The sequence below is a fragment of the Elaeis guineensis genome, chromosome 12 (assembly GCF_000442705.2).
Source record: "Elaeis guineensis isolate ETL-2024a chromosome 12, EG11, whole genome shotgun sequence".
NCBI classification, from domain to species: Eukaryota; Viridiplantae; Streptophyta; class Magnoliopsida; order Arecales; family Arecaceae; genus Elaeis; species Elaeis guineensis.
Window position 1 is genome coordinate 618736 of NC_026004.2, and position 25732 is coordinate 644467.

General features: G+C 38.4%; 1 protein-coding gene across 2 annotated transcripts; it reads left to right on the plus strand.

Annotated features, from left to right (window-relative positions):
• Positions 1-11541: 11541 nt before the first annotated feature.
• On the plus strand, positions 11542-23125 carry LOC105055669 (GATA transcription factor 28). Of its 2 annotated transcripts, none has more exons than XM_073246965.1 (8): positions 11542-11942; positions 15847-15936; positions 16017-16150; positions 17371-17493; positions 17675-17780; positions 18630-18701; positions 18845-18986; positions 22831-23125. In XM_073246965.1, exons 1-7 carry the CDS (start codon positions 11727-11729, stop codon positions 18941-18943), a joined length of 840 nt encoding a protein of 279 aa, XP_073103066.1. In that variant the 5' UTR covers positions 11542-11726; the 3' UTR covers positions 18944-18986; positions 22831-23125. The 2 variants fall into 2 exon arrangements, with proteins under 2 accessions (XP_073103066.1, XP_073103067.1); XM_073246966.1 differs by lacking the exon at positions 22831-23125 and adding an exon at positions 21637-22682.
• Positions 23126-25732: the final 2607 nt, after the last annotated feature.

Below are 25732 nucleotides of genomic sequence, written 5' to 3' on the forward strand. Positions count from 1 at the left end.
CTGTAAACCCTATAAGTCTCAAGTCCGATTCACCATATATAAGCCACTGGTCCTTAGTATTCTTAAATACTTCAGGATGGTTTTAACAACCTTCCAGTGATTCTCTCCTGGATCAGATTGGTATCTACTCACTACCCTAGTGAGTATGCCACATCTGGTCGTGTACATGTCATGGCGTACATGATAGATCCCACTGTCGAAGCATATGGAATCCTACCCATACGCTCTCTCTCTTGAGGTGTTGTCGGACAATCCCTCTTCGAGAGAGAAATTCCATGGCCTATCGGTAGATAGCCTTTCTTGGAATTTTTCATGCTGAACTTTTCAGCATAGTATCAATGTACGTGGACTGGGATAAGCCAAGCAACTTTTTGGATCTATCCCTATAGATCCTCATCCCTAGGATGTAGGAAGCTTCTCCCAGATCCTTCATGGAGAACTGTGATGATAGTCAAATCTTTATTCCCTGTAATGCAGGGACATCATTCCCGATTAAGAGAATGTCATCCACATACAATACAAAAAATACTACTACTAGACCATTAGCCCACTTATAAATGCAGGGCTCTTCTCCGTTCTTAACGAAGCATACGTTTTGATCGTCCTATCAAAACGTATGTTCAACTCCGAGATGCCTGCTTAAGTCCATAAATGGACTTCTGTAGCTTGCACACCTTAGACTCATCTGTGGATGTGAACCCTTCAGGTTGTATCATATACACCTCTTCGTCCAGCTCTCCGTTTAGGAAAGCTGTCTTCACATCCATCTGCCAGATTTCATAGTCCAGATGGGCAGCTATCGCAAGCATAATCCAAATGGATTTGAGCATTGCCACAGGAGAAAACGTCTCGTCATAGTCTATACCATAACGTTGACGATATCCTTTGGTAATCAGACGAGCTTTATAGTCTCCACCTTTCCGTCTGCGCCCTTCTTCCTTTTGAAGACCCACTTACACCCTATGGGTTTTACTCCTTCGGGTGGGTCAACCAATGTCCACACATCGTTGACCTTCATGGACTCCATTTCGGATTTCATGGCCTCTAGCCATTTCTCAGAGTCAGGTCTCTGCATTGCATCCATGTAGGTGATCGGATCCTCATCGTTTTCATCAAGTTCGACAGGATCACCATCCCGGACCAAGAAACCATAGTATCTGTCCGATTGATGTGGTACTCTACCAGACCGCCTTAAGGGTGCATAATCAATGGGCTCCGGATCTGATCTAATCAAATCCGGTTCAGGTTCAGTAACATGTGTCGGTTTTTTCACCTGTCGAACTTTGTCAAGTTCGATTTTAGAGGCAACAGTTCCTTCACTAAGGAACTCTTTTTCTAAAAAGATTGCCTTAAGGCTGACAAACACCTTTTGCTCATCAGCAAGGTAGAAATAATATCCTTTGGTCTCTTTTAGGTACCCTATAAAATTACACTTGTCAGACCTAGGTCCAAGCTTGTCTGTAATTAAACGTTTAACATAAGCCGGACACCCCCAAACCCTAAGGTGCAAGAGTACTGGCTTACGTCCTATCCATATCTCATATGGCGTTTTGGCTACAGACTTACTCGAAACTCTATTTAGAAGGTAATAAGCCGATTCGAGCGCATATCCCCAGAGGGAGATCGGCAGACCAGCAAACCCCATCATGGATCGAACCATGTCTAACAGGGTCCGATTCCTCCTTTCAGACACACCATTATGCTGTGGTGTTCCAGGAGGAGTCCATTGAGAGAGAATCCCATTCTCTCCTAGATACGTCAGAAACTCATTGAAAATATATTCACCTCCTCGATCAGATCGAAGAGTTTTAATACACTTCCCAGTTTGTTTTTCTACCTCATTTCGGAATAGTTTGAACATTTCAAATGATTCCGACTTATGCTTCATTAAATAGACATACCCATACCTAGATAGGTCGTCTGTGAAGGTTATGAAGTAGAAAAATCCACCTCTTGCACTTGAGCTCATGGGTCCACATACATCAGAATGTACCAGACCTAAGAGTTCACTGGCTCGCTCACCTTTTCCAGTAAAAGGTGACTTGGTCATCTTCCCAAGAAGACAGGACTCACAGGTTGAAAGTGATTCACAATCACTAACTTCAAGAATTTCTTCTTGAGCCAACCTGTTTATCCTGTTCTTATTGATATGACATAGCCTACAGTGCCAAAGGTAGACTTCTGACACATTATCTATTCTAGAGCGTTTACCGAAGTTTTGAACCACATTAACAGGCTGTGATAGTAAGTAAATTTCATTATTTAATTGTCCAACAAATATTGTAACACCATTCAAAATGATATTGTAAATATTTCTTTTTATTAAAAAATCATAACCGTACATGGCCAAAAGGCCTACAGAAATAATATTTAATAAAAAACTTGGACAATAGTGACATTCACTCAGAATTATATTACGAGAATTGATTACAAGACTCATGATTCCTAAAGCTAGAACTGAAACTTTGCTTCCATCTCCAACGTTCAGGAACCTCTCGTCTTCATCAAATCTCCTACTGACCTGGAGACCCTGTATCGAATTACAAATATGATAAGGGCTTCCGGTATCCAATACCCAGGCAGTAGTATCACAAATCGAAAAGTTGCAAGGAGTTATCATATAATTACCTTGCTTCTTCTTTGGCCTGTTCGGGTCCAGGGAGGCAATGTATTGAGGACAGTTCCTCTTCCAATGCCCGTGCTTCTTACAAAAGAAGCACTCCGCTTGGCTCTGGTCGTGCTTGCACTTCTTGGTCTGACCCCGTGCTACTGTCCCAGCATGAGATTGCACCTTCTTATTTTTCTTCTTCTTGTTCTTCTTCCCCTTCCCAAAGGGTTGACGACGAGAAGAAGACCCTCCCACTACATTCACCGACTCCTTATGGAGTTAGTGATCCTTCTCAAAGTTCTGCAGCAACCCCAACAATCCGTGGTAGTTTACTGCAGGCTTTGTCATTCAAAAATGAGTAAAGAATGGGAGGAAGGACTTGGGCAAGGAATTAAGGATCGCATCCTTACCGAGCTGCTCGCGCAGAGAAAAGCCCAATTTGCTTAGGTGCTCAATCATCTCGATCATGTACAGTACATGATCAGTGACTGAGGCCCCATCCCTCATTCGAGCATTGAAAATGGCACAACTAGTTTTGTGCCTTCCAACATCGTCAGGCGTGCCAAAGGAGTCGTTCAACATTTGAAGCATCTCCTGTGGCTGGGCGTTCTCAAACCTTCGGCTGAACTCGTCATTCATTGCTGCCAGCATAATACATCGAACGGTGGTGCGGTCATTGAGCCACTTCAAGTAAGTATCTCGGATCGTCTTACTAGCGTTCGGAGCTGGCTCCTCAGGTGCTGGATCCGTTACTACATAAAAGATCCGCTCATGCTCAAGGACGATTTTCAATTTTCGATACCAGCTATCGAAATTGGGTCCCATGAGCTTATCATTATCAAATAATGACCGGAGCGACAGGATAGTGGCCATAGCTGCTTAAAGAAAAACGAGACCTCTATTAGTACATAAATTAATACTAAAGACTTGGATTTTAGTCTAAAGTTTTTCCCAATATTTTTACGAACTGGTAGCCTCATCCTCCAATTCGAGGAATTACTTTAATTTCTTAATGGGTACTAGAATCCACACAGACTACACATGAGCCCAACTTTGGTTGGTCAACCCATGTGCATCTATGGGTAGGTTCTTAACCAGTTGTTTCTCTAAACAACTTCTAGTAATTGATTTTGCCCCAGAACCTAATCAGTAGGCTTTGGCCTCCACTGAAAAGATCTGGTTAGGTCCAACCATTAACATGACTTAATTTAGTGAATCGGACCAATAAATGATCAGGCCCGACTTTGGCCGGCCAACCTAACCACCATCAGAAAGACTCAATCAAATTATCATATTATGAATAATAATTCCATTAGCCAATGAGCACCAGGCCTTTGGGCCTCCAATGATCATTGAACTAATGGACTCATTATCACTCACTTAATGGGAGGCTATGACTTAGTTATCATTATAACTTAATCATTTTAGGGACCTAATAATTTTGAGAATTTTATTAAAGAATAGTAGAGAAGAAATCATCCAGCCAATTTCAATCCTCCCACTGACTTCATCAAGTCAGATTAAAAAAGGATTTAATTAAAGCTGGCATTAGGAGCACCTAAATCAGTCACACTGATTTACCTAATGACATGGATGAGCTCTAATCACCAAGTGATCTAATCAAAATCTAACTTACTAGATTGGCCAGGTAAGTGAGATCAGTGGTGGAGATTTACCATTAACTCGTCAATGATCGAATCAATGCGAGTAGCTCCCGCTTAAGAACCACTGGTCAAAACTGCCGAACTTACCTTAGACACCAACTGGTTCATTAGTTTTAATTTTGATCAACTTAGTAAATAGGGCTCCACCGCGTAGCCATGAATTAAGTCCATCTTGGTCTAGTTAAAGACATGGACCCATTCAACTACAACTATTGAAGTTGAGTCTAGAGTATCCTTGACCTAATCTAATTCAACTTTTGATTAGATTTGACAATTACTCCATTTAGTCCATTTTTTAAACTAACCTTAGGTCTAACCCAATTATGGACCTAATTCATCTAACCCATTGACCCATAAGTTTATGCAATTGTCTTAGGTCTTAATTCACAATTCTAGACCTACTAGACAACACTTAATTCTTTTAATTAAGTACTTGGGCTGATGGGTCAGGATTTGGCATTTTGAAAATAATTTTCAAATTTGAAAGATTTTATTTTCTATTCACCAAATGTGTTAACTCATTTCACAAACGGGTCAGCACATTTCATAAACAGCAATTCTATTGCTCATTTCATAACAGAAAACAACTCAAAATAAATCATAAATTTTTTTTAGATCTAATCTAACACATTCATGATAAATTTTTTAATTAAGTCCTTTCGCTGCTTCATCGGCATGGGATATAATTGCATCGGCACCCCTACCGTCATAGGAGACCCCATCGAATGGGAAGAGAGGGCCTTTAAATCCTACTTTTCTCCTATGACCGGACGGCCATGGCAACCAACCCAATTAGATTACTTGCTACTTGGATCAAGTATATCTAAATATACCAATTTCAAAATTTAAATTTTGAATTTCAAATTTCAAATTTTAAATTTTAAATTTTAAATTTTAAATTTGAGATTTCAACCAAATTTCAAATTTCCAATCTTTGAATTTTAAATTTTGAATTTTGAATTTCAAATTTCAAATTTCAAATTTCAAATCTCAAATTTTAAATTTGAGATTTCAACCAAATTTCAAATTTCAACTTTTGAATTTTGAATTTCAAATTTCAAATTTCGAATTTCAAATTTTAAATTTCAAATTTGAGATTTCAACCAAATTTCAAATTTTAAATTTTGAATTTCAAATTTGAAACTTCTAATAAATTTTAAATTTCAAATTTTAAATCTTTTTGAATTTTAAATTTTGAATTTCAAATTTAAACTTATAGATTACACCTTAATCTATGCATACATATGTATATCATATTCTAAAACCATGCTCTGATACCATTTGAAGCGAAAATTTAGTGCAGGGGCAAAATGGTAATTTTAAAACTTTTTCAAAATTACTATTTTACAGCAGAATTATTAATTAATCTCATTAATTAATACTAATTAACCCTACACTAGGATCTAAATATGATACAACAGCATGCATTTAAATTTGAAATTCAAATTTGAATCAGTAAACGTTTTACAGTACTGTGTTCAGAACACATCACCTTTTGCGGGTAGTCGATCACCGCAATCTGATCACTGTCGGGGGGCTCTGATCGTCATGTCACAGCCACACAAATATCTGGCCTCTACGGATCGTCCACACGAAGCTCCCGTCTGATCAGCTCCTCACGAATGCTAGTTCGTGATTTCACCCTTTTGATGGCAGATGTTGATCGAACTCCTTCGATCGATGTGTGCTGACTTCTCAGATGCTCTGGATTGTCTGCACAGTTGCTTGAGAGGCTGATGGATCTCTCCCTAAAATTTGGTGGACTCACGACACTCGTGGCACACCAATCTCACTTCCCGAACCCTAGGTAGAAACCCTAGGGTACACACCAAAAACCCTGCGCCCAATTTTCTCTCTTTTCTTTCTTTTTCTCTCAGAAGATTTTGGACCTTCACCTTGTGCAGAAGCCTTCCTCACGCCCCAAAGTTTCTCTCCTAAAATTTCTACGCACATCCCACCTTTCTTTTCTTTTTAAAACAACGTCGAACGTGTCTTATCCGCGTGAGAGGATAAAGACAAGAGGTTACACATTTGAATTCAAATCAAATTTGAATTCAAACGAAAACCAACTTATCCCTATCCTTTTGGGCGTGAGAAGAGAAGGGGTGTGGCTCTTTGTGCGTGGAAAATGTTTCATGAGAAACCTTTTCTCGTGTAAGTAATGTGGCGCACAAAATGGATAAGGATGAAATGGCAAGTGATAAGTTATCCATTCAAATTCAAACATGCTTTGAATTTGAATGGCTAACTAATTATTTTATCCATCCATATGGCACACAAATGAGGGCGTGGGGAAGGGTTTTGCGTGAGAAAAATTTCATGAGAAGTTTCTTCTCGTGAATTCAAATGGGTGCAAAGAAGTTGGGTGTCGCAGGGAATTTAAAACAAGGTGGTTTGATTCAAATTGAGCCAACCTAGTTTAAAATAGGTTAAGCACAATTAGACCAGATTAAATCTAACATAATTAGGCTTAATTAGGCTCAATAAAATTTTAATCAAATCAAGAATTAACTAAATCTAATCCCTGATCAAATCAGGGACTAAACCACCTTAGCGATTAGGTCAACATTTAACCTAATCGGGTCAATCCAAACTGAATCTAATTCAATTGGACTTGATCCAAAAATAATTACTCAATCAAATTGAGTTAATTAGTGATTAAATCACTAATTAAACCTATCATAAATATTGAGTCCAAATCCGATGGACAATCAGGCATCAGAGACCATCGATATGAAACCCTGATCAAAGAGTTCAAATTTCAAATTCAAAATTCAAAATTTAAAATTTTGATCCCGGTACCCAAAATGTGTGGAACTCATGATTAGAGAATCCTAATTCTCAATCATAGAGTCCCAGATAGATAAGACTCATAATCAGCCATCAGATTAGAAAGAAACTTTTAATGTGTGTGACCCCGCAGGTTCGAACCTAAACCGGTAGCACAGGAATCAATTCCTGTACAAATCGAAGTGACCATCTAGCAATGGTACCCGACGATCGGATAGGTCGAATAATCACAATCGCAACATTCAGAATCTACGTGAATATGGTTACCATATAATTCATCCCTTTTGACCCCTGTGTTTAGGACGACTCAGGGTTAAACTGTCAACCCTGATGATATCATCCGAATCGTGCTCAACTCAATTAGTCCTGTGACTCCTCACTAGGACTACCCTGGCCAAGGTTTTGCTAAATTGAAACACGACTGTACACAGCTCCTAAACTGGAGTGGTCAATCCCATCTTGACACACGCATCGACAAGTCAAGTACTTGACTACACCCAGCAACCTTCCGTCACTGAATTAGAAATTCAGGTAGTCCAGTGCCTAAGTGCAGTGAGTTGCTTGCAAGTCACCGTGGCGGTCTCAGGTCAGAGGGACATTTATACCCATATCCCATCGGAGCAAATCTTGACAGCAGAAATAGCTCCAGAGTTGGTCACGTTCAGTGCAGATGTACCATTACATCTCACCTGTATGCCATACCAGTGTCTCCACACTCTTTGGTTATGAAGACAACCAACCCATATGGCACATAACGACCTATGCTCGATAAACATTGTCGTCTTTGGTAACAACGTATCATTTGGTCACGAACCTGTTTAAGGACTAAGCGACAAATCCTCCTTTGTCGAGTCTAAATAGTCCTAAGGACTTCACCACAACACAGGAGTTCATTAGAAGATGAAATATTTGTGATGAAAAAAAAATATCAAAATAACTTTTATTTATTTATAATTTATGTACTAATACAAAAAGGAGCACAACCGTCAACAGGCTAACGATTGGCTTTGGGACACTATTCCCAACAGAGATTGGGCGTACGAGAGTTGAAGATGTGATCTCCTTTTGTAATTTTCTTTTTTGTCATAGTAAAACTTGCATGCCTCATGGAGGCGAGCTTTTTGGCTGATCCACATATTTGATTATTTTTATTTTATTTTTTTTTTCTTCCTGCTGTGACACATGGTATTGAAAAGATCCTGTGGTGGTGGTAGTATCCTAGCCAGACATTTTCAACAAGTGGTATCAGAGTGAAACGGTATCAGGGTGCAGGTTGCGGCGGTGGTGATTAAGATTGAAGATGAAGAAGACAGGCTCAATCAAATTAGAAATCAATAGATTTGATGGAAAGAGCAATTTCTCCTTGTGACAAGCAAGGGTGAAGGACGTGCTCATCCAACAAGGGTTGATCGATGCTCTCTTGTACGAAGAGAAGCCGACTAACATAAAAATACAGGATTGGAGGCGGCTCCAAATACAGATGGTGAGTACCATCTGTTTGTACCTAGCGGATGAGGTGGTGATCCATGTGATTGGCAAGTTTTTTCGACAGTGCTGTGGTCGAAGCTCGAGGAGTTGTACATGATAAAGTCTCTTATCAACATTCTCTTCCTCTGGAGGTAATTCTACCAGTTGTGGATGATTGAGGAACAGAATATATGAGAGCATCTCATCCACTTCCAGAAGATCCTCACTGATCTCCTCAGCATTGGCAAGAAAGTTGAGAAGAAGATCAGGGCATTGATCTTGCTAGCATCATTTTTCCCTTCGTATGAGTCCTTGGTGACTACTCTTCTAGTGAAAAAGAGCATCATCAAACTGGACGAGATCACCGCGATGATTCTCCAGAATGAGATTCTTAAAAAGGAGAACCCAGCTTCGAGCTCACGCGGTAGCTCAGTTTTGATGATTTTTAGAGGAGTAGAAGGCGGCAGACGGAGCGACAGGAGATCGCGATGAGAGCGGTCCAAGTCTAGGATGAGGGACTTGAGCAAGATCAGATGTTATCGATGTGACGAGTTGGACATCTAGCCAAAGATTGCTCTCAACTCAGGGATCAGATGAGAGCTACTATAAGTGAGTCAGAGGATGATATCCTGAATATATTTGACGAGGTATCTACTTTTTTCCAGTAGTCAATTTTAGATTCTATATGCACTCATCATGTATGTTGCAGAGAGAAGTAGTTTGACTCCCTGAAGAGTAGTGAGGGTACTATTTATCTGTCAGATGGATCGAGCTATGTGATCAAAAGCATCGAGACAATCAGTTGAAAAACACATGATGGTATAGTGAGGAGATTAGGGGAGGTCCGATATATATCCAATTTTAGACAGAATCTTATCTCACTGAGCAGACCGAATTTGAGAGACTACAGAGCAGTAGCTGATGGAGAAATCCCGAAGGTGTTGCATGATGATAAGGTTATTCTGGATGGAAAGAAGAGGATGAGAGGATATTACTACTTGACGGAGAGCCCAGTGCAAGGTGGAGCTTCAAGAGCCAGGGAGAGCCTAGAGCGAAGTGGAGCGCTAGGTGGAGGTGGATCAGACACGAGATGCGAGACTCGAAAGGATGAGAGGTGATATCATAGGGTGAGATTTCCATTACTACATTAGGATATCCCGAGCAGATCTTAAGTTAGGAGGAGTACAGCATATGATGGAGATGGGATTGAGCGGCCTAGCTCAACTCTCATATTTTCCCATTCATGATTAGCAAGCGATTGGTCCAGGGCATAGGAGTGAGGAGATCCAAAAACTCTTAGAGTTAGGAAGATGTCGAATGTTGAGTCGAGATGGAGATTATTAGGATGTGACGTCTTAAGATTCGGTCCACACTGAGTCCACAGTGAGGTTCAGGATGACGAATGAAGTCCAACGAGTCTAAGATCAATCCAAACGGAGTTTGGATGAAGAAGTTATGTTCGAAGAAAGTCTGTACAAAGATCAGTACGGTGGAGGCTGGCGACAGGCCGGTGAAGGCCGTGGTGGAGCAAGCGTGTGCGACAATGCGCGGGCTGACCATGAGCGCACGGCCCAGTATGTGGACGTGCAGGCATGTGTGGTGTGCAGCCCAGGCCCAGGAGGGTGCATGCGCGGCAGAGGCCCAAGTGGGCGCGCATAGGCATGATCCCCCCGGATCTCTCACGCGGTCCACGTGCGATGCATGGACTGACGGTCCACGGGAGCCCCAATGGGGTATTTTCTTCCCGCTTCTTACGGTCCACTGTGGACCGACGATATTTTGGGGTCGTTTCTCGCGGTCCACGGCACTATTGCATGGACTGGATACAATCAGATGGTTGAGATCCAATCTGGCATGCGATTGGACGGTGCAGATGGCTTGCGAGCGTGACTTGGGTCTGATGGAGCTTGATCGAGCGTGATCTAGGTCTGAGGAGATTTACGGTACTGATCAGACAGCCGTGAAGCATCTAGAGTCCGATCAGAAGTGGGTCTCCAATCTAGAAAGGGTTTTAGGGCTTTAAAAGACCCTGTGGTGAATAGAGACTTTGTATCCATGATAGCAGTGGTGTTCGGCGAACCTGAGAAGCAACAGTCGTGAGGAGTCCAGTAACAGCAGATCTTGAAAAGATGTCTACAGAGAGTAGAAGCAGAGACTTCTGACAGACTGTTAGGCAGCAGACAGCAATTGTTTCAAGGGTTCAGGGGGTTTTCTTAGAGAGAAAGCTTTTGTGAGGGAGAGCTTCTTGTGAGGAAAAAATTGGATGTACGAGGGTTGAAGGTGTGATCTCTTTTTATATTTTTTTTATAATAAAATTTATTTTTTTCGTGAAAGCAAACTTTTTAGCTGATCTACGTATTTGATTATTTTTATTTTATTTTTTTTTTTGCTACGATGCGTGGTATCGAAAAGATTCTGTGATGATGGTGATGTCCTGATCAGATATCTCCAATACTACGATATCAGATTGCGAGGAGTGTCGGTGTTAGAACGAGAGAAGAAGAAGGAGAAAATTGGTTGAATCACATGATTTTTTTTTTTTTTAAAGAGGAAAGAAACATTCCTTACCGGACTTTGCCTGCCCAAGGTCCCAAACCGGAAATATAATCCTGATCTGAGCCAGCCAGGACTATCTTACTATTGAAAAAAAAAAACAAATTTGCTCGAAGTATTCATCCGCCCTCCGCTAGCCAGCTGGTCGTGAGGTTACCTCGAGCCAAAACCAACTCGGATTGACCCTAATAATAATTGCTGAGCCCACTAGAAAACGAATCACGTTTTCGATCCGTAGTTCTTTTTCGGCAGTCGCATTAAGAGAGCCTGTTGGCGCGTCCCACGCGGCCAAAAGTTTCCACGAAAAAGGTGTTGGGCCAAGGCCACGTCAGCAGCCGGCGACTCGAAGGCGTGGCTTTCCTTGGGGTAGAATCGTAATTTGGAGGCGAGTCAAGGGCGACGCGAGACGCCGATGCTTTCTATTTAAACGCGCCGTACTCGTACGTTGCCCTCCCCTCCTCCTTTGTCACCGTTTTTTTCTCTCTCCTCCCTCTCGCTTCCAACTCCAGTTTTTTTCCAGATCAGGAAACCACTCGCCGCCCGTCGATTAGGGTTTTTATTTTTTTATTTTTATTTTAGAGACGAGGTAGGGTCTTTCGCGCCCCGGAATCCGTGAGAGTTTTTTTGAGCATCGGCGCCGCGCGATGTACGGGGGCGAGGACCCGTTCTTGCAGCCTCCTCACCTCCCCGGCGAGATCGACGGCGGAGGCGCCGTCAGGATGGGCGGCGCTGACGAGGCCCCGCAGGAGTCTGGGAGCATGCCGGAGGCCTTGCAGTTGCAGGCGCCGGCGACGTCGAATCAGCTCACTCTTTCTTTCCAGGGTGATGTTTACGTCTTCGACTCCGTCCAGCCGGAGATGGTTAGAAATCGCTTCTTTCTTTCTCTCCTTGTTTTTTCCCTTTTGGTTCTTGATTTCAGGTCGTTTACTTTTTCTTAAGGAAGTGGATATCTGATTTGATTTCTCCTGGCACTAATTCTAGTACTGGATTATATATCGAATTCGATGAATTTTAAACAATTTCGTTCCTCTTTATATTTTTAGATGATCAATCTGCTATCGTTATTTCATCTTTTTGTTCTCTAGTTGCATCGGTTAGTGATTCTTATAATGTACCTAAAAAAAAGCAAATACATTTCCAATCTTCGTTCCCTATCTTTAGGGCTGAGGAGCGTATGAAACTGTAAGTTATGCTTGTTTATAACCTAATCTGACTATCTAGTCTGAAAAGAGGCTTGGTGAGGGTACGAAGGAGATTTATTGGAGTTACGAGGATAGCTATTTGCTTCGTCTCCCTGTCTCTCTGTTCTCTACGAAATAAATAACCAGAGGCAGTTTATGTGGACCGCATGGGATTGGTTGACATGCTGGCTCAGGATTGAGCGCAACGATGTATTAAGTTCAGAATCTTCACCATGGTAACTAGCACAAAAATAAAAGGAGAATAAGAGAGGGATCAAAGGGCAGATTTTGTGCCGTTAGAGAATCTAATTAGTCTACAATAGTTATAATGCAATTTCAATTTAGAACCCTCTTTAACGTAATATGTAAATAAAAAAAACAATAGTTCAAATTTATTCTTCATTGAAGATGAATTACTTAACCTCATAAAATTCTAGCCAGATTTTTCCCCTCTCCTTAGGCAAATCTGACTAAAAACTATAATCCTAAGTTCATATAAATCTAAATTCCACTGTAAAGTAACGAACAATTGAAGAAAAAACCTAGTATAAGTAAGAAACTTGTCTTGCAAAGCTAGTAGATTCGGACAAGATCAGGGTTTAGGTGTCCCTTGTTTTATTGGATTTTTTGTTTCATGTAATATGCTAGTCTTGAATTTTGGAATACTCCTTAAAAATTCTGTTGGTCAAACTATCTTCCCAAATTATCTCAGTGACAGTATCTCAGAAATCCTTCATAGGATGGTAAGTGACCTCCTTTCCTCTGTTTCTCCCCTTTATATTATATGATGGCACGGGGTGATACCATCCAAGCAAGCATGGTGGTATTTTATGTTATTTTTCCTTTGTATGTTATATTGTCTTTGTTTCTGTTTACCATGTTCGAATTTGTGTTTCTCAATCTATTCCATCTTATGAGATCTAATTCCTCCCTTCAACACCTTGTAAGAGCTAAGTCATTTGGGCCCATAAACCACTGCAGTAAGTCACCTTTTTAGATCCATTAACTTCCTAAATCCTTGAGAAATATGCCAGATATGCTACTAACTAATCATGTGTTAGAGAAAAAATCCACGTTAACAGATATTCTAAAGTGCTATACGCACCTTTTTTTTTTAAGATTTTATAAATGTATTAGGTCATGATGTATAACGATAATTGATATACATATTCACTTAAGAGAGTGATAACAACTCCTGCAATTTGGAAAAGAGAATTCCTTTTAATCGAAGCAGCATAGATATTGATTTGTAACTTGCTAATGTTACATTTTAAGCTTTCATGGACATTCTGTGGTACCATTACCTGAAGTCTTCTAGTACCGTAACCTTCCTTTTTTTTCCTAACAATATCTTTAATATTAATGCTAAATATTCCTATTTTCTGAATTTAATTATCCTTGGTTCTACAATCCTGCTTAAAGAGGCTTTGCTTCTTTATCATTTTTCTTTAGTTCTGTTTATTGTAACCTCTTGAAATGTTCTGAATTCAACCATATGAAGAAAACATTCAAATTTTTTGTTGTGCATTTCTTCTAATTGGAAAGTGAATTATAAATGGAAGGGTGGTGACTATAGGCATTTCCCTCTCTTCCTGCACAAAAAGGTCATTACTTAGCTCTTGAACAGAGCTTTAGGAGCAATCCTTAGAGGAAGGTAGATCATAAGTTCATAAATTCATGTAGGTTAGGTTCATGCCAAGCTAGAGAAGAGGATACATCTTTTACTATATTATCAACATTTTACTCGTCAAGATTGTTTCCGTTTATTATATATGTACTAGTATACATAAAAACGATGCACATGCAGTCCAAAGCTAAGTATGCTTTCCTAATGTATCCTGGTCAAGGTAATCTCCAATACCTCACTAATCTCAGTGGGCCACCTGTTCTGAGATGAACCGAGATATTTGTTATCGTGGCTGAGATCAAGGAATAGCTATTTTTTCAAAGACTGGATTTTCCAGATGTTTTGGTCGAGATTCAAGGACAGATACTGAAGATAAGGCCAATATTCACAAAGAAGGATTAGGTATACTAAATCGATCGATTTCAGCTAAAGCCGTTTTGACTGTCCTCATCTCTCTCAAATTTCCCCCCCTTTTTCCTTATTCTGAGCCCAACTTGTTCCTTCCCTTATGGTCATCTCCTTCTTTACTTCCCTCCAAGTCGCCTTCTTGCTCAGCCATGGTGGATCCACCCTCCAATATAACTGTGGAAACCATTTGGGCAGCCTCCGACCTCCCTTTCTGCCCATTCATAGTGGATCCATAGCCATGACCATTGTCATCCACCACTGTCCTGAATAGTGTTATTGCTTCCATTGCCAGATTCTTCACTGGACAAGGGCTTCTATTGTGGTCTATGCAAGGGCATCACCACATTGGAAATTGGTTTTACAACAGTGATTGTAAGCATCATCCCCCCATGCCGCCCCCCACCCTACCCCCACCCCCACCCCACCGCCCCCAACAAAAAAAAAAAAAAAATGGTGCCAATGAAATCCTATTAGGTTTCTCCATAATGATAATCTATTTAATTGCTGATTCATAACTTTCCTATTGCAAGCTTAATGTCAGCATGCTGTCTTCAAATTTTGGTGCCAACTCAATATGGAAATCTTAGTCAAATTTATTACAATGCTCCCTCCCCCATGAAATCCCACAGTGCTACTCCACAGATTAGCTATGCGCTGCTTTCCTGTTGGAGAAATTGATTTAAGTGCACAGTCCCTAGTTAGGGCTAGCTTAATATGGAAATTTCACACAAAGAATAAAGGGTATTGCTGTGTTGCAGAATGCACTTACAAGCTAGTTGTCAATCTGACATGGCATGATGGGGGTTTGGTGATTCATGAAGGGTTAGGCCTGTTCATTGGTGCTACTTCTAGTGCCACATTGATGTAACCAGCTTTGAAGCTGGTTTGGCTGCATAACTTTTCCCAAGAGTTTGAAGTTGATGTATACCTCTGTTTCTGCTCCAGCTGGAGTCTGAGCTTTATTGTTTCCTTAGACATGTAGGGTATGTGCCTAGCTTACTAGTACTAAATAAAGAAGATTTTACAAATATGGTTCTTTGACCCAGAGACACTTATTCTGATAAAAATTATAGAAAATTAACTATAATGAGCTAAAGCTCCAGCTCTTTCATCATTTTGTTAATTGTTACTGTTATATGGGATAGGAAGCTCTCAGTCCTGTGATTAAATATTCTTGGTAGTTGGTACATCCTATTGTTTATGCCTTTGAAATTTGACTTCATATTTTTTGAAATTCTGTAAAACTGTTATATTTATTCTCAGTTGTATTAATGCCTTCTGCTAAGTTGCCTTTTATGCTTGCATTGTTTATGTGTCTATCACTAGACATTTGCCTATTCCTTCAGTAGGCTGTTCATTCCAAATAATATAAGTTCACATTAAAGTTATTAGAAGGAGAATATCAATTAAATGCATCCACTTGCATCATAACTTCTTGTCCTATAACAACCTTCTCCCCTCTTTATATTTATATAAAGTAATAATGCTTTCCAGCTTGTAAACTTCACGAAAAACAGTTAAGCAGTTACTAGGATATTTACATTACAGGTTAGAGCAGTTCTATTATTGTTGGGTGGACAAGAGGAATTAGCTTCTGATGTCACTGGCATGGCAGTTCCCTTTCATCCTGATCACAGGGTATTTTCATAACAGTAACTTTTTTTAAATATAATGCTTAATTTTTTATTGAGTTTTTAATCTATTTTTATTTTTACCAGGGTCTACATAATGTTTCACGATCTGCAAATAATCCTCATAGACTTGCTTCTCTTATGCGCTACCGTGAGAAGAGAAAAAGCCTATGTTTCAACAAGAAAATTCTCTATAATGTCCGAAAGGAGGTTGCTTCCAGGTATATACAACATTGTGTCATTGAGAAATGCTATTCTAATCTGAGGTAACCCAAATTGATATCTTGAAGCAATGATCCCGACAGCTCATAACCTTGATTTGAACACTTGAGTCATTTACAGCAAGTTTGGTTGCCTCCTAAGGGTTATGACATGTTAGCTTATTTATGTTCTAAGAAGTATCATACTGTGAAAATGCCGTACTTCGTTTATAACATTCTTGGATTCAAGCATTGTATGCGCCAGTGTAAATTATCTATAGTTCTGAAAAATAAGCTACAATAGATTGTTGTGGTTACATACCATCAGGTATTATTTCATACGGTTTGTCAGTTTTGTTATGTAAATTTAATCGCTTTACAGCTGTTAAAAATATTGAATCACTAACCAGTGTGGCTTGTGGAAACCGTATGGTCATGGTATTGGGTTCAGACATATGTTCTTTTTTTTTAAAAAAAAAATAATTCCATTTGAGGTGTTTGCCAATCTTAATATGTAGCTCCATGGTGACTATAACTTTCATAGCCCCTTGATTTGGAATTTTTTCCGTGGTGATACTAATAGATTTTGAGTGTGGCACTTCTAGATCTTCAACAATAGCCTTTTCTGGGAAGGAACATATAAACAAGCAAAAATATATATTTGTGAGTGAGGAAAAAAAATGGCAGTATCGATTTACTGCTTTACTAGATGAGGTTGTCTATAGGATTTTTTTTTTTCTTTTTGAAAAAAATGTTTTGTGTACCATTGATCTATTTTCTTGAAGGCTCTTATGTATTACTTTCTTTATGCATGACACAAAAGGACACACCTCTACTTTAATGGGTCAGTTTCTTCTATGAATACTATAATTTGTTGCTTTCAAAGAGGAAATAAACACAAAATTTTTCTTAAAAGCTTCCACCATCTAGTTCGCTTGCATTTAGAAGCCTGCCTACATGTTGCAAGGGTCATGCATGTGCTTCACTTTCTGGCTTATCCTATTCAGTTGTTGCGCTAACAGAACCTTCTGGTGGCAACTTATGTTTGTAATTGAACTATGAGCAAAATGTTGGGAACTTGATATAAGCAAGACAGACTCCATTTAGCCAGCTGGCAAATGAAAGAATTAAAAACTGAAAATTTATGAAATCAGATAGTTAATAAACTGCATTCGAAAATCTTTCATTCATTATGATTGAGTTTTCTGAGCTTTCTATATATGCTTACATGGATAATTCAGGATGAAACGCCACAAAGGTCAATTTGCATCATCTAAGGTCAACTCTGAGGAACTGGTTACAGCCTCATCAAGTGGGAATTTTGTGCAGAATAATTTTCAAGAGGAGACAAATCAGCATGCTTTGTATGTTCCTTTTCTTTCAGCATGGCAATATTGTTCATCTTGCATTGTGATTTTATTTTTCAGTTCTGCTTAATTAAACAACTCGAGGGCAGCAAATGAAAACTTGTCAAATGATTAGTTCATTAAATTGAAGCAGCATTTTTTATGTATTGATGAAATTAATATTACAATATGTATGCAGTTGCCTGAACTGTGGAACTAGTAAAGATTCTACCCCAATGATGCGTCGTGGTCCAGATGGACCAAGATCTCTCTGCAATGCTTGTGGGCTAATGTGGGCAAACAAGGTTGGTCTCCATTCATGATTTATCTCACCAAATAAGTATCCTTACATATCTGATGTTTGTAATGATTGATAAATACTCTCTCAGAGCAAAACAGTGTCACAAAGTTTCTTATATTTGCTTTAATTTTTCTCTCTGATTCAGAACTTCTGTTGGGCCTGGATTGCATGGCAATAATAACCATGCATATGCTCTTTTTATTCTTAGTCAACCAGAGATCAGGATAGTTTTAAAATTAGGGTTAGTGGGCATAATGGCAGCACTCTGGGATTAGTTGAGGAAACACTTGGTGGATACTGGAGCTTGTGATATCAGAAGTCAATTGGGCTTATTTTATTTTAGGTTGTGTTGTGCATTCGGTGCTAGCAAGAGTCGAGACCAATGTTGGCTCCATCTTTAAGTTTTGTTTCAGTGGTGAGTGCCAAGCACTTTACAACCAATTCTAAAGAAAAATCTGTGGATGCATCACACTGTAAGTGCTACATTATAAGATAGATGGACCCGGTTGATAGACAGGTTGTGCTTTGAGAGGTGGTGGAAGGTGCTGCATCCATTCTGTCATAAAATTTTGTTTGCAACAGATATTACATCCTGGATGGGATTAGATTTGGATCATGTTCAAACCCAGCACCACAACCATTTTGTTTCTTGGGAGCAAAGAATACAGCAAGGATGGTTTATCTTGGGCAAAAATCTTGTACTGCATTAAGAGTCTTATTAAATGTGCTACTAATTATGTAGGCTGCTCGAAAATGATCAGTTCTGGTGATGAAAATAGGAAATCTTCGTTTTTTCTTTTTTTTTTTTTTGGCCTCCTACAGAATCATCTTACAACAGTTTCTTGTTCTGCAGGGCACTTTGAGAAGCCAGCCTCCAGTTTCACCAGCTGGAACATATAACATGTCGATTAACCAAATGGAGCAGGTAATGTATTCTAGCGGCTTACAACAGTGAAGTGCAGTATCAATGTGAAGTCATTTAGATTTGGTACAGTAGGACATGCAACAGTGTGGCTTATATGCTATTATAATAAGCATTACCTCATGCCTTTTTTACCTTTTTGTTAGAGTGATGCCAATGTCGGGAGCAACAGCCATATGTTTTCTGCAACTTCAAGTGGCCATGAGTCAATTGTTATGGCTGAATCTGGTACGCCATGGACTTGATCGGGGTATAGGGCTGGGCATTCACATTGGACATCAGGTTCAAGTAGGTCATCTCTCTCTGTAAATTTAACCACCAAAGGCGATTTCTGTTTATAGAGATAAGTTATAGCCACCAAAAATTTTACTCGGTTATAGGTCAGGTTTTCTGTGAATGGGCTAGTGAATATATATATATATATATATATATATATAGACACACACAGTCTGACGTAGGATTTACATTTACTTCAATGATTATTGGAATTTGTATTGGCTACAATGGTCAAGGCATCCAGCCTGGTGAAATATGATTGCATTCTTATTACAAAAAAAATGATCGCATTCTGTACCCGTGCCCGTTTGGCAGTGAAGAGAGGAACACCACGATCCCCATCCCCCACAAGAGAAACAAACAAAAAAAGAAACAAAGAAGCGGCGTATCAGGTTTCGCTGCCGTTGAACTTTAGAAGCTATCGCAGAACTCCGCCCGGTATGGCGGACTTCTTTTTGTGCGGTTGCTGCCGTTTGCAGCTGGGCTCCTCGTGGGATGTGAGATCATTATTCCTGCCCGCCTGGGCTCCTATTGGCTTTTTTGGAAGAATATTTTATTGCCTTAAAAGAATTCCGTTATCCTGAAAGGCAGAAATTGGTGGAAATCTAAACCAATCACATAAATTATCCAATTATGATCGTTAGATGAAAGAAGAGACTGCCTCCTGCTTCTCTTGTCCTATCTTAATATCTGGTGTCCACGCACATTGGTTGGCATGGTACAACCCTTTGCCGCTTGGCCCAACAAAAAAAAATTTGTATCAAGTGAGTTATTTTGAGGTATCTTTGCATATATAAGCCCTACAAATATGCTTTATTGCATATTTACTTTTCAAAATTTATTAATCCAACTTGTGGCAGGAGGGGATTCCTGCAACTCCGTGGATTTATTGTCAAACTTGCCAAGTCAGTAATTGTACGACTGAAGTGCCTGCTTGCTAATCCAACAGGATTGGTTGGATTTTCTGCTCGACTTGTGGTTTGGGCATGATTCTAGATTAGGCAATCTATTTGGGCATGACTTGTATCAGCCCAATAACCCCAGCTCAAATTGTGTGGGAGGAAAAAGGTCCTTCACAAATCCAGCATGGGTCTGGGCATGTTTATTTTTTTTCTTTAAAAAGAAAAACTCTTGTCCTAATCTCACTCACACACGCACGCATGCACGCACGCACAAAAAAAAAAAAACAAAAAAAACAAAAAGGGGAAAAGAAGAAGGACCTTCTGCATAGGATCCAGAGTGGGGTGTTATATTGACATGGGTCATATTCAAATGAGTTATCCATTCCATAAATCCAATATAAAATATAGTTCAATCCTGCTGAATTGTCCAAACACAACTATGTTGTTGCACTTTAGTCAAAAAAATGGTTAGATCTGTTTTCTTCCACAAGAAGATAGCTAAGAGTACATAACCTAGATCTCATCATAAGTAGCTGTAGGAATCGCAAATCATCTGAAATTGCTAACCATTAAATTCAACTTTACTGCAGATCTTGTAACAAAACATGACTTCTTCGTGAAAAGGAAGATGAAAGAACATTATTTAGGTTTCTTGATGTTGTATAAGTACTCAAAATCTATACAATGCATAGCTAATATAGGATTAAGCACACACTTAACATAGGTCCTCACATATTCTCATCATCCTTATCAAGCTAAAAGTTTAAATCTATTTAAATTAAATTATAAATACCGATAATCCAATCACAAACACCACAATCAACTCATGGTTAACCCCAATGAGTTCATGCTGCAGTTTCTTCCCATCTATATAGATTGTAGAGTAGATCTGCCTTGATACCATTTGTAACAACTTAGAACTCATCAAAAGAGGCTAGCTAGAAGATATAATTTAGATTTTTTATTCTATATAACTATCCAAGATTTATCTAGTACATAGCTAAGATGAGACGAAACATATGTATGCATAGGTCCTCGCATATCTAATGATTATTCTTTTACCTATCTTCTTAGGATTTTGTTTGTAATTACTTTTTAATCAAAACTTTAAGAGGAACATGTAAAATGCATTATTATTGAATTTTAGATGCTTCCAAATTGTTGGTGATGAAGATACTGAGTTGGTTCGACTGAGGATTAGGTCCTAACATCCTATATCGTGCTAGGTTCTGATCGGGTTCAAAGTCTCCGACTTGAACCCATTAGAGTTCGAAAGCCAGCTAAGAATTTTGCTGACTCAAACCTCCACTTGCTAAATACATATAATCTGGCAAACCCGACTGAGCTTGGAGTTACTTCAGCCCTCCACACGCTAAATCCATCATTTGAGCATGAAATTTATTCAAAGCTGAAGAACATAAACCGAATGATATAAAGGTCTTGGATCCGTGTATTTTAGCAGCAGCATAACTGCAAAATGAGCACTGGGTGATGGAACAGATTTTGTCGGTCACGCATTTTCGGGATACAACAACATATTTGGAGTATGTGCTTTTAGACTTGGGTTGCAGTTCGGACTTCATTGGCTACCAGCGCTGAGGTCTCCGGTGAACATATATATATATATATATATATATATATATATATATATATATATATATATATATATATATATATGTTATAATAGTGAAGCAATATATGAGTAATTCCGTGTTGACACCTCAATCATGAAGTAATTTTTCAATATGCCACGTGATTAGGGAAGCTTGGACGATAGCTGGGGTTTTGTGTTGGATATTTTTCAAACACAAGAAAAACTCCAACCGGAACCCAAACGATGGCTGGGGCTTCGATCAAGAAACAAACTCATCCAGCTCCATGGAATCTAACGACGTCATGCGGCGGCCGAAGTCTGGCGGCGGAAGTGATGCGGAGGAGGAGGTCGGCATCGGCGGCAAGCTGGTCGAGGGCGGTGGAGGCGGTGGCAATATCGCTCTGTGTGCGGAGCTTGCCAACTAGGGGGTCAAGACAGCGGCAGTGGAGGCGGCCGAGGGTGGCGGCGACAGCGGACCAACGGCCATAGAAGGACTGGACGGTGGCGGCGGCGTATCGAGGGGGTCGGGGCTCTCCGGTAACTTCTTCATAGTGGGAGGAAGGCAAAACCGGGGGTGGGAGTGGGAGGGGAGGTCGGAGAGGTCGTCGAGGGCGGAGAAGGGGTGGGCAGACCAAGGACGGCGGCTCCGACTCTCGAGCGAGCATCGGGAAAAAAAGAAAAGAAGAGAGGAAGAAGCAAGAAAGAAAAAAAAAAAGGACAAAGAGATGAGAAAATTTTTTTTTAAGTTGAGACTCCTTCCTCTCTGCCTCTTCCTTCTTCATCTCCTCCATCCTCATCGTCTCCGCCGTCTTCTTCCTCTGGCCCTCCGACCCCCATATCTAGGTCGCTGCCTCTGCCTCGATTGTCTCCGGGACTTCTTCGCCCTGGACTACCGCTCCCTCGCAGTCTCTGCGATGCGGAGTGGTGGCTACCGCGGACCGAATGGTGGTCACCGCATCCATGGCCACCCTCTCCCTCTATCTTTCCCTTCTCATCGGTTTGAAGGGCTTCTTTCTTACGTATAACAATAATATAGAGTACGAGAAAACCGTCAGGAATCAGCAAGAGTGCGCGTCTATTTTTTTTGAGATGGATATGGCGACCCAGACCCACTGCTGCAAATGTTGCTCCTCACGGGAGCCTACAAGCATTGGTAGCGTTAGCTGGGCTTACAGATGTACGACGATGGTTTAGAAATTTTTTTTTTTTTTTTTCAAGTATGATGATTTTATTTGTTTCTAATTATATTTTTTATTTTTTTCTAATCATAAATTTTTGCATGTTTAAAGGGCTCGAAGATTTAAATTACAATGAGAATTTTATTAATTAGCTGATAAAAGAGTTGGGTTTGTTGGCACAGAGAAAATGGACTGCAGTATGCTGAACAACTTTCGAGGAAGTTTCTTATCTTCAGAGATTTTACAAATACACTACAAGCTTTCAAGTTGATAAAGTCTTGGATTTAATCTTCTCAGTATGTATACCGAAATATCAAGCAGGCAAATTAATTAGTCTGCTTAATTTCTTTAAGCAATGTTTCTCTTCACCTTCGGAGGTGCTTTTTTAGCAGACAAATTAATTAGTCTGCTTAATTTCTTGAAGCAATATTTCTTCTCTAAGCAATGTTTCTCTTCACCTCCGGAGGTGGTTCTTATCGTCAATTTTACGGGACCATATTGTTCATGCTTTGCAATCTGGAAGACAAGACAAAGCAGTTGAATTCTTTGGCGTAAATGGCAATTATTTGTCGCAAAAGCGTGAAGATTGGATGCCATGGGTTGGTGGGTCAGAGTTTTCCTTTTCTTTTTTTTCCCTCTCTTTATCAAGCTCTCTATTATTATCCTTAAGATCATGCCTTGCAGCTATTCCATATATTAAGAATCCAAACTTGGATCCTCAGTTCCATATATGAAGTGCATGTACAATAATTTCATGTTTTAATATGCTTCAAATAAACATATTAAGTATAAATATATCTTACATAAAATGTATTATATACTATAGAAGAATAAGATCCCAATTTTTTCAAAAGAATAAGATCCCGCACATTACGTGGGTTATATGTTAGTAATAATAGTAAAGTAATATACACGTATTAAGAGCGGCATTTCATGTTGACATGTAAGATTATAAGATAATCTCCCGCAATACCATATGTCAAATTTTATTTTTATATTTTTAAATAAAAAATAAAATCATAATCTATATAATCTATATAATAATAGTGAAGCGATGTACAGGTATTAAGGGTGGCATTTCGTATTGACACGTAAAATTATAGAATAATCTCCCGCATGCCATATGTCAAGTTTAATTTTTAATTTTTTATATTTTTTAAATAAAAAATAAAAGCACAAATAGTATGATAAAAAAATAAAGAATCTATATAATAATAGTAATGTACAGGTATTAAGAGCGGCATTTCATATTGACATGTAAGATTATAAGATAATCTCCCGCAACACCACATGTCAAATTTTATTTTTATATTTTTAAATAAAAAATAAAATTACAATCTATATAATCTATATAATAATAGTGAAGCGATGTATAGGTATTAAGGGTGGCATTTCGTATTAACACGTAAAATTATAGAATAATCTCCCGCATGCCATATGTCCAGTTTTATTTTTTATTTTTTATATTTTTTAAATAAAAAATAAAAGCACAAATAGTATGATAAAAAAATAAAAAATCTATATAATAATAGTAAAGTGATACACAAGTATTAGGAGTGGCATTCCGTGTTGACATATAAAATTATAAGATAATTTTTCACAACACCACTTATCATATTTTATTTTTTATTTTTATATTTTTTAGATAAAAAATAAAAGTATAAATAGTATGATAAAAAAATAAAAAAATCTTAAATCTATTTATATAATAATAGTAAAGCGATATAGAGATATTAGGGATGGTATTTCATATTGACACGTAAGATTATAAGATAATCTCTCGCAACGTCATATGTCAAGTTTTATTTTTAAATTTTTATATTTTTTAAATAAGAATAAAAGTACTAATAGTATGGTAATTCCATATTGATATATAAGATTATGAGATAATCTCCTATAATACCATATTTTAAATCTATCTATCTATCTATCTATATCTATATAACAATAGTAAAACTATACATGAGTATTAGGGATGGCATTTCATAGTGATATATAAGATTATAGGATAATCTCCCGCAATGTCACATATCAAATTTTATTTTTTATTTTTATATTTTTTAAATAAAAAATAAAAACATAAATAGTATGATAAAAAAATAAAGAATATCTTAAATCTATTTATCTATCTATCTATATAATAATAATAAAGCAATACGCGAGTATTAGAGGTCGCATTTCGTATTGACATATAAAATTATAGGATAATCTCCTACAATGCCATGTGTCAAGTTTTAATTTTATTTTATATTTTTTAAATAAAAAATAAAAATACAAATAGTATGATAAAAAAATAAAGAATAAATTAAATCTATCCATATAATAATAATAAAGTGATACACGGATATTATGAGTGGCATTTCATATTGATAAGTAAAATTATAGGATAATTTTTTGTAATGCCATATGTCAAATTTTTTTTTTAATTTTTATATTTTTTTAATAAAAATAAAAATACTAATAATGTGATAAAAAAATATTTTAAATTATTATTTATTTATTTATATAATAATAATAAAGCGATGCACGAGCATTTATCAAATATAATAACCTTCACTGATTTGCAAGGTCATCTTTGAAAATAAGAACTTTCAAAGATCTTTTTGATCTCATCATAAAATTAATTGATGAGAATAATTTTTAATATAAAATTTATCCCCGCAATGCGGGGGTTGATTGTGTGTATGTGTGTGTGTGTCTCTCTCTCTCTCTATATATATAGTAGTTGCAAGCACACGCTCTGGTGCTTCACATCTTGTATGGGTGCGGCAACACGTTCTATTCTTTCCTTTCCTGCGATAGGAAAAAAATATATATATAGAGAGAGATCCGCCCGCTGATTTAACGTTAGTTGAATACTGTGAAAATTTAATTTACTTGGAGATAAAATGCCAATCTTCACCTCATGCTGATGAATGGTGTAGGAACGCACAAGAGGTCTCCTTGCTCGGTTGTTTATACATACAAATGCCTGCTGATAATCAAAAAAAGCTCACCTTCGGGTTGTTGTACATGTTTCTTGGTGACCACCAACACATCACCTAGCCTGCATGGCTAAAGGACGATTAGAGCATAAGAAGTTTC

What these genes read in the sequence shown, in the direction of transcription:
- LOC105055669 (XM_073246965.1), top strand. Translation starts at nt 11,727, where the DNA reads ATGTACGGGGGCGAGGACCCGTTCTTGCAGCCTCCTCACCTCCCCGGC. An exon ending in GAGACAAATCAGCATGCTTT is followed by an intron (nt 17,494 to 17,674) that starts GTATGTTCCTTT and finishes ATATGTATGCAG; the next exon opens with TTGCCTGAACTGTGGAACTA. An exon ending in GGCTAATGTGGGCAAACAAG is followed by an intron (nt 17,781 to 18,629) that starts GTTGGTCTCCAT and finishes CTTGTTCTGCAG; the next exon opens with GGCACTTTGAGAAGCCAGCC.